The following is a 13,723-nucleotide window of genomic DNA, read 5'->3' on the forward strand; positions in this document are numbered from 1 at the left end:
TGCTCTGGTATTTTTGTGAGGTACTTTGTGATATTTGACTCAAAAGGCGGTATATAAATACTTACTTGTTTATTTGGTGTCACACCAAAAAGGATGAGAGAAAAAACAAAGACTACTGTATGATATACAGTTAGTCTTAAACCTTGTGAAGTAGTATTGACCTCCAGCTCCAGTCCATCATTTACATAACCAGGAAGCACTCTGAAGGGCATCTCTCAGCCAAACAATGGACTGCTACCCAGCTTCCCTTTTGGAAAAGGTGCAGAAGCCTGTTTTCCTAAACCAGCTTCTGTCTCCTTCATATGTACTCTGCAGATGTGTATATTACGTACATGCAGTACGTACATGCATGCACGTAATAGATACATATTGATATAGATATAGGTAGATGTACATTGGTGTGTACACTCAAAAAAATGAATGAGGTGGATTGTTCAGTGTATATTAATTATTTATTTTCATTTTACTTAAAATATATGTTTTTGTTAAGTTAACATGTGTTTTTCTAATCAAGTCTACGTAATTGTGTCTATTATTCACTGTACATAATACTAATGTGTTACTTGATGGCATGACATTTAAGTTAAGTCAATTAGGATCGATATACTTTGTATATCCACAAGGTGGCAGTAATGCAAAAACAGTTGTAATGAAACCGCGAAGAACAACAAGGTTTCACGGCTTGGGCCTGCTCATGCGCAAGACTTCAAATTTAACTTAAAAACGTTGTTTTGGCGCCAAGCTGCTGTTTCTTTGAGAGGTAAGACCAGTTTTTTCTTTGACTGTGTTGTGTAGTATCTACATGTCGAGCATGGTTATATTTTGCGTTTGTCTTATAAGACATGTTATATCGTTTGCGTGCGCTTGTTCTACATTAGTTTTACTGGGTCCTGGACATGCTTAACATGCTTATTTTGTGGACTGTGTAAGAAACATTTTTATTGTTTTTGGTTTTATTAAGGGATTAGCTACAGGGGTTCATGGGGTTATTTTTTCATTTGCTTTCTTGGGATTCCTTTACTGTAATCCGAGAGTCATAAATATCGAATAGGATAGCAAGGATAGCATAAAGTGACATTTAAAATCCAAAAAGTCGAGGGCGAAGGCCACTGTGACACCATTGTTATGCTCTGTCAGTAATCTGTATTATGTAAAAATGGTCTGTAAATACAGCATGTTTCCTAGCGGAGTTATACATATCTACATAGTTATAAATTACAGTTTGTTAAATCACACTTACTTTTTTAAATAAAATTATTCACGACATGTGAGTGGACAGACAATGGAAGTCGACAGACCTGGTGATAATTGCTTCTATAGAAAGTTAGCACATGTCAATCTCTTGCTTTTCTTCTGAGTAGTATTTTATTTAGTTGTAATTCAATCAATAATTTGCTTCTTGAAATTAAGTAATGAATTTCTTGTTTTACTTTATAAATTTCAGATCCTGCCTTTACCTGCTCCCTCCTATACTGATGTGGTGTATGTGGTACTGCTGAGCTTGTATGTGGTATGTGAACTGTTATACTTTTAAAAACAAAACTGTTTTATAAGTTAAGTTTTCTTTAGTGACCCATTCAATGCCCCTGTTATTTCTTCTCCAGATCTGAACCATTGTAAAGGTTGCAGTTCAAGGGCCTGAGGTATGAAATTCTTTTCAGATCAGCTGTGATCAATATTTTTTGGAACTTGATAAATAACAATAAAAGCTGTAATGGCTCCATTAGCATTTTGTGTAAATGTTTGTGTTAAAATTATAGCTTTAATGAGGTCTTTCTACATTAGTTTTAGTTATAAAGTATGTATATGTGTACATATAGTATGTATATTTACAGTACAGTATGTTGTGTTTGTTGACATGTTTTCAGGTGGAAGCAGAATTTGTGAGGATTACTACTGCTCCACTTGTTCCAAGGCTTTTTGCACAACTTGACCAATACACTGACCAGCTCATAAAAGTCTTCAAGAAAAAAGGAGGTGCTGCAGTGAAGAAAATTAGACAAATTTTGGCCCCAGCCACAAAGGTGCGTTATTCTGTTGGTAGCAAAATATTATGGCTAATAAGATCACTTTCAAATTTAAACAGCTAGTGTATGGTAGCTGCACAGTGTACTTACATTTATATTAAGCAAGACAAAGTTTGGTACTCAAAACTTTGGAAAATTAAAATTACCTAAACATAAGTAAAATCTGATCCCTCAATTTCGGGTTAAACCATAAGTGAATGTTTTTATGTTAAAGATCAGTTTTTGAATGCAAAAACGATGATGTATTAGTTTGTCTATACCTCCATTATGGACATATATAATGTGGTGGAAACCCTACCCAACAGGTTAACTATTCATGTCCATGTGATGATTAGTTGGTCTTGTGTACATGTCTATCTGTGCAGTGAATATGTCATTCATTTTGCGTATAATGTGAGTTTGTGTCATCCTAAAGTATTTCTGTTTTCTCTTCCTGTATCTCTGCCACTCTCTACGGAAGGAAACTATTGAAAAGGGGAGGGAGTGTGTCCTCAGGGCACTACCTTTCTACCTGAATGAAGACCCAACCATCCTCTTCAAAGAATAATTGGTTGGTAATTTTAGTTTAGTTTTTTATCTGTATTAAACCAAATTTTGAATAACTAATGTTTTTGCATGTTGTAATGTTGTTGTTGTAATTTGCATGGAACCTGTTTAAATGTTTTGGGAAATCTTCTTGTATACCCAAACTATTTATATTTATTGTTGAATCTGTAGTCTAAAATAGTAGCGCACTGGGGTGCATGTTCCTAATATTGTGTTTACTTCATTAAAGGGTAGCTTTGGCTCTTTTTTTTTTTCTTTTCTTTTTTTTAATTTAACTGGACGCCATTTTTCTTTGTTTTTGTGTCTAAGCTACAGCTACAGCTGTTCAGAGGGAGCTGGAACAAATTACCCTTGCTGTCTTCACCATCGAAAAAGCTGATGTCAGCACTCCTCCAGCCGATGTGGGTATAACCATCTAGGGTGTTCTGCATGACCTGGAAAACATGGCCTTTGAAGTACTTCAGAAGCTCTTCCTTCATCTGTATGTCAGCAGACTCTTGACCAAGGTACAGATGCTCAAGAATAAACTGAATGAATAAGCCAACCCTTAATTTGGATGATGAATGTTCTGTCAGATGGACAGAAGTTTTTCAGAGGCTGAATGGGAATAAAACGGTAATTTGTTGAAAATGACAGATAAAGGGAAAATTACATTTAAGAGAAATTTTGAAAACTTTGTAAACTACTACAATTTGAGAGATTTTACTCTTGTGGGGGGAGGGGGGGCTAGTAAGAGACAATCAAAAGTATTGAGATTTAAAGGATTTAATTGAGAGATGATACTGCACCAGAAATGTTGAAGGGTGGTGTGTATATTAGCGTTCAAGGCATATTGTTATGAGGTGGAAATATGTTCATATTCTGTTTGTGTTACATTGTGTGCATTGTAAAGGTAATTGCAATACATTAGGGCTGCCACAAACGATTATTTTGATAGTCGACTAGTCACCGATTATTTTTGCGATTAGTCGACTAATCAGATCATGCATCCATTGGACGTAAAATGTACACCTGAAAATATGTTAAACGTTTATTTTGTGACCCAGAAAGAATAATATTTGTAATATTAAAACTAACTAGCTGCCGCCATTGTTGACAACTGCGCTGGGCCGCGCTATGAATTCTGGAACACAGTTTCTTCTTCTTCGGGGTTTAACGGCAGCTGGCATCCTTGTACATGCAGTGCTGCCATCTTCTGTTTCAGTCCGTTATTACACTCTTAAATACTACTACTTATTCCTGCGTCTTTTGGGATCTTACAAAGCTTCAAACGACGCGTCGACTATTAAATTAGTCGTCGACGATTTTAATAGTCGACGTAATCGTGACTAGTCGACTAATCGTGGCAGCCCTACAATACATACTAAGAATAAGGGTAAGTTAGGAATGCAGGATGAATGTATATTTTGCGGACTTTTAAAGACGAACAATTGTTTCCATGTTAAAATGTTTACAACCCAAGTTTTTTGCCCAAACACTGGTAAAATAAACGTTGAGGGTGGCAAGTGTTAAATGGTTACTGCTGTGCTGTTGCAAAAAAACTGAACGCTGACAAGCTGTTTTATTGTTAGACCATAATGCTGGCATGTTTTATTAAAGTTTTATTTGGGATGGTGATATAATTTTCTTTGATTGCTAATATCAGTGGACTATTTATTATTATTATTATTATTACAACATTATTTTTTTTTAATTGTGGCTGTTGAGGTGGACACTTCACTTTGCATTGTTAAAGGAAAGCACTTCATTGGCGTTGTGTTACTGGACTGACCCTAAGCAATCATTGCAAATAGCAACTTTGCTATCCATTTTAGACACTAAAAGAAAAAACACTCCACAGACCTTACTAGCATCACATGTGCATAACTCAAGTGTCATTTTATCAACATGTTATGTGGTCTTCAATGTTTTTTTCTTCTATTTCTGGCAGATACAGACATTTAATTTAAAGTGTTGATGTTCCATCTGTCTACATACTGTTAGTTACTAACCCTAATGACCTGTTGTGTTTTATTTTGGACTGGGTTTACACAAATGCTCACTGAATGTGTTGGCAATAAAAGAAATTTAAAAAAATAAGTTGGATGTACTTAATTCATTTGTGTGGAACCTGTTGACAAAATAGATTTATGTAAAACTAATTAGTAAAGCACAAGGTGGCTGAAAATATAATATTTGAATTAATCTAACTTAAATTTAACATTTTACTGCCACAAATAAGAAATGTGTTGAAGTAACTAATCTAAACTATCTAACCTGTAAATATATCATTTATGTTCATACAACATAATTTGATTTAGGTAGTCTTAAATATCTCTTGTTAATCTTAAGTAGTTTTTTAAAATTAGATGAACTAAAGATTTTTGCTTTAAACTAACACAATGCAATTTCGTGGAACCTGTTGACAAAATAATTTTAATTAAAGTCAACGTTTCATTTTTTTGAGTGTATATACTGAAACCAGGCTGGAGGGTTCCTGTTTTCTTCCTGTTAAAGGGATGTGGTGGAGTGTGGTCTGTGACTCAGCTGCAGGGGAGGGGTAGTACATTGGGTTTAGGGGGCAGTGCCAGGGGAGGCTGGCCAACGCAGCTGGCAATGACCATCTAATCATGCCTTTCCTATTTCAGTGGCACGTGGAGACCTGGAAGGGAGAGGAGAGAAGCGGGAAGTGGACAGCTGCAGAGAGCAAAACACGAAGAGAAACTCTCTATGAGCTAGTTGATGACATCATCCTGATCCATCCTGTAAATCAAAGACTGTAGAGCATTGAAATGATTGTCCGGGACAGGAATAACACCGAATCATGTTACAATCCCTGTGGGATGGAGTTTTTCCATCCCACATTCACAAAGCGCTTGCTCATAGGGGTCATTTGATTGTTGGGGTTTTCTCTGTATTATATTGTGGGGTCTTTACATTATAATATAAAGTGCCTTAAAGAAAGCAAAGCAAATCAGTTCTGTCAGTTTGACAGTTTTATACTCCATAAAATGTTACCATTGTTTCATTTAACTCTGTAAGTCATCACAGAATATTGAAATTGTCAAAATCTTTTTATTTTAAAATGTATTTATCACAGTTCAGCATACCAGAATAAAAAAAACAGTCAGTTAAGGCCACGTGTTTTTTGGGCAATGATAATTACTAATTTGGTAATTTTGCATAGGTATACCATCACAGCACGTTTTGAGCAAACAGCCGAGATGAGATTAAAGTGCAGAGTTTCAGCTTTAATTCAAGGGCTTTAACAAAAAATACATTAACAGTGGATTAACTGTTAAGGAATTAGAGCCAGTTTATATACGGTCCCCCAGCCATTCTCTTCTGCCTATCCAATTCAGAGTTGCAGGGGGTGACCTTTAACAGAGTGTAGACTGAAAATGAAACAGTCACTTTTGGGGTTAAGGATAAACAACTTTCTAAATAAAATCTATCAACAAGAAATACACTGTGTATTTACCACATTTTACTTTCTATTTAAACCAGTCAACTTTTCACTGCTGCTGTCTGTGTATGAGTTTGTGTGTGTTTTGGTGGATTGCCTCTAAAACTACCTAACTGTTCTTTTCGGCTTTTGTCTTGTCTTTCACTTTTTCTTTCTGTTTACTTCAAGAATATCCAGTGCTTTATGGTACCTTAATCATGTTTATACAAATCATATCATGTGGTAGAGTATGCTAATACATCTTGTCACATAGCTTTACTCTGTGACAAGATGTTTCTAATTTAAAAGATGTTGCAGAAATGCGAGAAAGCAGTCCTAGATATTTGTTAAACATGGACACTGAGGCACATAACCTGGTCAAAAGAGATTCAAAGATTCTTCACAACCAAGGTAATATCATCCAGAGTCTGGTTAGACACCACGACTTACCAGAATTATAACCATTAAAATTTCACTATTTATTTGAGTGCTATGAAACTTTAATAAGGACAAAGCTATTTTTTAACTTTATTAATAAAAATGTATTGATCAGAAAAAAACAACAAACTGTACCTTCCATCTACTAAACCATTCAAACGATTTAAATAAAAAGACAACTGCTAAACGTGAAGTAAAAAAACACCTTCAGCTGCACGATGTTGTTAATTCTCACCTACTGTACAGATGTTTCAAAAAACTTTTCTAATTTCCTTTTCTTGCTTTCTCTTTGATCGGCTTGTCACTCAAAATTTAAATGAAAGCCTTCTAACTACCCCTAGCTCAAATTAATGACACCCCCTTTTCCTGTCGGTTGTCCTTTTACCTTTTTCACATCTTGTAGCTTTTTTTGGCTGCTAGGACACACACACAGACAGAGGGTGGACTTTTGATCTAGTATTTAGTCCTCTGCCACAGTGGACACACCATAAGAGCATTTCTTATAACCCAAGCAACTTCAAGTAATTGAAGTAAGTAATCATGAGATTATTTACACATGCGATTTTCTTCCTTCTAAAGTGTATGCATTAATTGTCAGGGTGCGCATTTTGAGTGTCTTTGGTATTTTTGATTTCTTTGTGCTGTTTGGGGGAAATGTTTTAGTTCTAGTGTTTACAGTTAGAACCTAACCAAGACTAAACTCCGTACCAAGTGTAGTTAAGTGTAGTTAGTCTTATGATCTGTGTTTTCTTGTTGATGTGTCGTTCCCTGTTTCCTGTGAGTCTGTATGTCTCTTAGGTTATGCCCGTGTCTCCCTCAGTCTAAAAACTATGTAAACTCTTTTGGTTTACATATTCCCCTCATGTTATTACTCTGTGTCTCCCCACCATGTTTCCTGGGCCTGGGCCTGACTGTATTTACATATAAATTCGTTGGGATTATTTGAAGTTAAATCAGGCCAAGCATGAATCTGACAGGCATTTGTAATTTTGAAAAAATAATACTTAAGCTAATGAAATTTCTCTTGTTTTTTTCAGATATGGAGGCTGAGGGTAAGTGATGTAATGTGGCAGTCCTACAGTCATTTTCAGAATGTCTTTTAAAACTAAAATAGTGGTAAAGTTGGCGGTGAGGAGTAAGAGACGAGAGAAAATAGGAGTAGAGAGATACAAGAAGAAAACACAAAGTAAGGAAGCTGTTTGAGAGGAGTAGAAGTTACATGTATAACATGTACAAGTACAAGCACACAGGGAGAAACACGGGACATGGTGAGCAGAGAAACGTAGGTAACACAGATGGACCAACGGCATGTTTGATGCCCTGGGTGAACATTTTCACGTATATGTGTGTGATAGAATTTAGAAAACACATTGGTGCAAATTATAAGTCTATATCATAATCAGTGTTGGGGAGTAATGGAATACATGTACCGCCGTTACGCATTTAAAATACAAAATATGGGTAACTGTATTCCGTTACAGTTACCGTTTAAAAAGGTGGTATTCAGAATACAGTTACTTTGTTGAAATGAATGGATTACACTGCGGTATTTTCCTGTTTAGGCTATGCCCTCTCTATTTTTAGTTTCCACGCCGGTGGAAACCCAAACAAAACACACATTAAGAGGCTCTAATGTCTGTGTCTCAATCTTACGGCCCATGTCACCTCTACTTGCGGTCCGCATAATAACATGAAGAAATATTTTAAAAAATTATTCACAAAAAATATTTAATATGAAGGCAATAGGCAGAGTGTTACAGGCATCACCCTAAAGAATGTAGCCTCATGGGCAGTGTAGTCCGTGCTGCGTTATGTGTCTGTGAGCGCGAGGGAGGGAGAAAAAGAGTAGAAAAGTACGAGTTGTCACCGACCAGAACGGGAAATGGAAGCATGTAAATGTAATAATAACCACTGCAGCCAAAAACACGGCCTGATGAGCCCAGTTGTAAGTAAGCTATTAAGACTCGACTGTACACTGTGTTGTGTTTTCCTCCGAAACAATAAGTGCCGTTGGAGCAGCCTTTCAACGCCTCTCTCTGTTTCTCGCTAGCAAAGTTGACCCAGACAACAAAGTAAAGCTAGTTTTCAGCTACGAGCCCGACACGGAACTCGACATATTAGCCAGAGGTCCCTTTACGGTTTTACGGTTTTACGCCTTTACGGTTCGGAGCCGCGAACCTGTTTTACAGGTGCGGAATAGTTTTCTATACGAGATCGCTTCAAAAAGTGCAGCCTTACCTAATGTTAACCTACTGTTACTCATTTTATATTAAGATTTAAAATCTAGTTGGTATTGGTATGGCAAATAACCTTCAGTAAAAGTAATAAATCACACAGTAATAGTACATTCATGTAGTTGTAAAAAGCTTGATAATATATATTAAGTAATCCAAAGTATTCCGTTACGTTACTCTCATTGAGTAACGTAACGGAATACGTTACAAAATACATTTTGGGGCATGTATTCTGTAATCTGTAGTGGAATACATTTTAAAAGTAACCTTCCCAACACTGATCATAATGTCTTCAGTTTTTGTGTTTGTTGTAGGGCTGTCAACGTTAATGCGTTAACGCTGTCATCATGATTATCGCGAATAAAATTTTTAATGCAATCAACCCATCTGGAGCGCAGAATGGACAAACTTTGGACAAACAGCCCGAAATGCGTTGACAGAGACATTTCAGGGATTTTGAGTAATTCTGCGCCCCAGATGGATTAATCGCGTTAATAATGATGACAGCGTAAAACGTTGACAGCCCTAGTTTGTTGGTTTGTTTTTGTGTAGTTTTATTTTTGAGCTGGTTATTAGGTGCCACACCAGCCCGCCAGAGAATCCCCCGCCGTCCCCGGGGGATTTTTTTTTTTTGCCAATGCCATGATGCCGCCCCCACCACGATGCCACCCTGGGTAACCGCCTAGTCGCTAGTGATGTGCAATACCACTGATTTCCTTTACTATCCGATACCAAGTCAAATTCAGGGTGGTATCAACGATACTGATCCGATACCGATACTCTGTACAAAAGCTTAATGTTTCATTGTATTTCATAATACAGTATATAATTGTATTATGTAATTGTAGTAATAATATAAGGATATAGCGTCATAATGATTACAGGACATCAGACTACTTGTTCTTATTGCTTAATAATGCAGAATAATCATATAGAAATAAAAAAAAACTTGAAGTTGTGCGCTATTTGAACACGTTGCCTGCCTGCAGCACTAAAGCACTCTGCGAGAGACCACAACACCTCACTGTCTTGCCACATGTATCGCAAACCGCGTCTTGGCTGTTTGTGGAGGTAAAATACGTCCACACATGACTCTGTTTACGCTCAGCCATTGTTGTGAGTGCGCATGCCAGGGGCTGCGACACATTTATACAGCCGTATTTCGCATATGACTATGAAAGGCGTAAGAGGAAGTAGTTCCTTCCAATCCAGACGATCCGAATGATATAGTTTCTTTCCACTGTGTTCCTGTTAATGATAAACTACAAATTTACCCCAAAGTACTAAAATATTGATATTTTAATATGAGAATCGATTCTAGAACATAAATTACTGGTATCTGAAGAACTGATATTTCAGTATCGATCCGCACACCACTACCAGTCACCCATCTCAAAAACCACTACTGACTGGAGAACACACACTAATATACACAAAGAGAAATGAGGAAACTGCACACAGGAGGGAGACACAGCTGAACCTAATAAGCAAGACGAGACAGGCAAAACTGAACACACTGACATAAGACAAAGACCTTCACAATAAAACAGGGAACTCAAAAAACACATGCAAAGACACAGACTAAGAGACACAGGCTTTACACAAAGACCTGACTGAACTGGAACAGAGGGAGCATGGGAACCAAAACCTAGGAACTAGAAATCATAGCAAAAGACATAACCAGAATAACCTAAAGCATAAGATAATAATAATTAAAACAAAACACTGGGTCAAATGACCCAGGACCATGACATTTAGTGAGGTTAGGTTAATTGGTAATTCTAAATTGCCCGTAGGTGTGAATGTGAGTACAAATGGTTGTCTGTCTCTAAGTGTTAGCCCACAGGTGACCTGTCCAGGGTGTAGCCTGCCTCTTACGCTACAGGCTCCAGCTTATTAATACTTATCATTAAGTACTTCTAATACTGTAGTGATTAATACATTCACAACTGAAAGGCTGCACATTTAATTCCAGCTGGAGATATTAGCTTTTAATAGTAATAAAATTCTGGAACTTACCACCATCACATTGTTATTATCCATCTTTAAGATGGCATATTTCCCTCTGTGTAGCCCATGCAGATATTTGAGGACCTTATGTTGGGTTATTTGGCAGACTGGAGGTGATTGACACCTTTCTCTTTTCTCTTTATATCTCTGTATTTGCAGCACATGCGGTTCTGCAAGGAAGTGCAGAAATTACTGTTAATATGGCCGGGATAGTGGAGATGATCGACACCTTTGATCGGCCCGCTAAATCATTTGCTGTTGGTGCCTATGCAGGAGCAGGTGCATATGCGGATGGATTTGAGGACAAACCTGGAAAGCGTGTTCCAAAGGCAGGAGTGTATGCTGCTGCAGGAGTGGGCTACGCTAGTGCTGAATGGAGCATTTTTGAAGCAAAGGCCAAAGGTCCAAATGCTAGTGCAGGAGCCGGCGCTTCTCTATCTTCTCTCAGTGCACGAGCCTTTGCCAGAGCAGAAGTAGCCAGTGCTTCAGCCTCTGCTGGTCCAATAAAAGCTAAAGTCGGGCTGGCAGTAGATACAGGAGTTGGAATTGGTGCCAGTGGTCTAGAAGCACAAGTTCTAGGAACTGGTTTCACTATTGGTCCTACACTGAGGATTTCCCTGTTAGGCAACGGTTTTGAACTTAACCTTGTATAGCTACCAGCTTTATACCAAGAAACCATCATTTATTTATGACTTCTTAGTGAAACTGATTACTAACTAATAAATAAATAGAATAACTAATTATTTATTAGTTCTTTCACTTATTTTAAACAATCTGTTGGGTGATGAACTTACAATGAAATTCAGAATCCACTTTAAAACTCTGTTATTAACATATAAAGTTGTACATTACAGGTCCCTGCTTATATAGCAGAGCTTCTGAGACCTTATCAATAAAGCTGGCATCTCCAATTCTCTAACCAGGTTTTCCTAACTTTGCCTCGCACTGATTTTAAAAGCAGAGATGATGGTGCTTTTGAGGTTGGTGCGCCCAAGCTGCTTACTGCTGAAAACAAATTTTTATTCATTAGCTTTTCTTTAATGTTCATCTTACAGCCATAGTTGGCAACTATTTGCAGGTATGTGTGTTTGTTGGAATGAATGTCTGAATGTTATGGTTGATTATGTGTCTGTAAATTTGCACATGTTCACAGTCTGTGGCTTTTGTTTTAATTCAATCTTTTGCTTCAATCTGTTTTGAAAAGTGCTATACAAGAGTATACAAATAAAGGTGTTATTATTATTGTTACTACTACTGTTATTGTTATTATTATTGTTGTTGTTGATGTTATGGCAAAAATTATAATCATGTCTACTTTGGTCAGTATTGTAATTATTTTTCCTAATTATTCAAAAAATAAAGATAATACCATTGCTGGAGTTGTGTTTTTGCAGAAAGTTTTCTGTTGCTGAAAAACATACAAAAAAATTTTTGAATAAAAAACAGAAAAAAATAAATAAATGATGAGGTGGTGCAGGACGCAAGTTCATCCAGTTTGGCACTTTTTCACCTGTAAATCTCGTCTATAGGATGAGCAACTGTAACTGATTTTGCAGGCTGAATAGAGCCTGGGTGGCAGTAGACTCTCCTCATGTCTTAGTCCCTCCCACCAAAGATCTAAGGAGAGAGGATTTGAGGCAACATGTAGTTAGTAGAATGAGACATCCTTACCTCACAGCCTCATTTTGATTGAATGATTGATGACAATTGAATACACTGTGCAATAGGGCTACATCATAAATGATTTAGTTTAATTAATTGTCCTCCTTTTCTCTGTGGTTTGTATATTCGACCTGTGTGCCTCTTTTATATGTTGAAGTCACTTCTAACGGATACACCTGTGTGTCATCCAGTAGGCTTCTGCTCGTCACATACACTTTAGGAAGAAAGACATCTATCAACATGTCTTTCTGAGATCAGATTCTGGGTCACAGACAGGAAGACAGGACACAGGAAGGCAGAAATTATAGAAATTAAAAATGAATTATGTTTAGCTTGGGGTGAGCTCTCCCAGGCTAACAAACACTGACTGTATGCAAAAGATGGATACAGTCGCTGTGATGTCACCTACTGGTTGTGTTGCGCTGTGTTGTGTTGTTTTAGTTGGCTAACTCAATCCAGACATTTGTCGGTCAAAGTGGCCACACGTGTCTAGCGAGCTGGTGATCTTTATGGAGGAGGGAAAATGTCCACAAAGGCCCAAACATTCTTTTAAAATATTTGTTTATTCTCACCCACTGTACATAAATCTGAAGAAAAGTGGTGTATTATTTTTACTACAACAGTTCTCACAGTGAAATTCCAGGACTAGTCAGCTTTCATTCAGGGTAAACCACCTGAAGTCAGACAATAAGCAAAAACAATTTCAAAGTATACTTCTCTACTTAACTCAAATAACTATAGTTTATTAAGGATTCTTAATAAAAGAGATCAACTTTGATTAACCTTTAGTTCTGACTCAGATTTCTGTGGAAACCAATTAACCTTTTTATGTTGATAGATTTGAGCTGGGGATCAGTGATATTTTGGGCAGTTTTCACCTCTCGCTATGAACACTTGCTGTCGGCTGCACACAGTGATAAGCTGGTTTAATGTCGTGACTCACTGTTGTAATACCATAGCCATAATGGCTGCCACAAGCAAGTCAAAGGTTTCACAAGGTGTGCAAACAAATTGACAAAATGACATGTAGATGCAGGGTTTGTGTTCTTTGTTCCCCTTCAAATCTTAGTGTAACAGACGCATGCCAGAACCGACCATATATTCACACTTTCAAACACTTTATTTCCTGGTTGCTGTCTCTACAACTCACAGCTACAGCTTTTCAGCTGCCAGCCACACATACACAACAACAACAGCAGGACCCAGTTCATTCTTCTTAAATGCAGGTCAGGCGTAATTGCTGATGCTGCTCCGGAGTGTCAGCCTGCCCGCAGTAGCGCCACAGACCACGCCCCGCCAAACTTAGCTTATTTCTTACTGTGTGTGTGTGTGTGTGTATGTGTGTGTGTGTGTGTGTATGTGTACATGAGCTAGTGAGTGAG

The 13,723-nt window shown here is 37.4% G+C and overlaps 1 protein-coding gene and 1 long non-coding RNA gene across 4 annotated transcripts; both read left to right on the forward strand.

Moving 5' to 3' along the window:
- The first annotated feature begins 414 nt into the window (after positions 1 to 414).
- LOC109196126 (uncharacterized) lies at positions 415 to 3,477 on the forward strand. Of its 3 annotated transcripts, none has more exons than XR_002057580.2 (6): positions 415 to 760; positions 1,445 to 1,510; positions 1,605 to 1,643; positions 1,869 to 2,024; positions 2,488 to 2,577; positions 2,883 to 3,477. It is a non-coding gene; the product is annotated as an uncharacterized LOC109196126 (long non-coding RNA). The 3 variants fall into 3 exon arrangements; XR_002057582.2 differs by having other exon boundaries at positions 2,889 to 3,477; XR_002057581.2 differs by lacking the exon at positions 415 to 760 and adding an exon at positions 767 to 925.
- A 3,364-nt stretch (positions 3,478 to 6,841) lies between these two features.
- LOC112843236 (uncharacterized) lies at positions 6,842 to 11,882 on the forward strand. The gene is made up of 3 exons (XM_025901425.1): positions 6,842 to 6,965; positions 7,473 to 7,487; positions 10,839 to 11,882. The coding sequence occupies exons 2-3, from the start codon at positions 7,475 to 7,477 to the stop codon at positions 11,330 to 11,332; spliced, it is 507 nt and encodes a 168-aa protein (XP_025757210.1). The 5' UTR covers positions 6,842 to 6,965; positions 7,473 to 7,474; the 3' UTR covers positions 11,333 to 11,882.
- The last annotated feature ends 1,841 nt before the right edge of the window (positions 11,883 to 13,723 follow it).

Source organism: Oreochromis niloticus, linkage group LG20 (genome assembly GCF_001858045.2).
Source record: "Oreochromis niloticus isolate F11D_XX linkage group LG20, O_niloticus_UMD_NMBU, whole genome shotgun sequence".
In the NCBI taxonomy this organism is placed as follows: Eukaryota; Metazoa; Chordata; class Actinopteri; order Cichliformes; family Cichlidae; genus Oreochromis; species Oreochromis niloticus.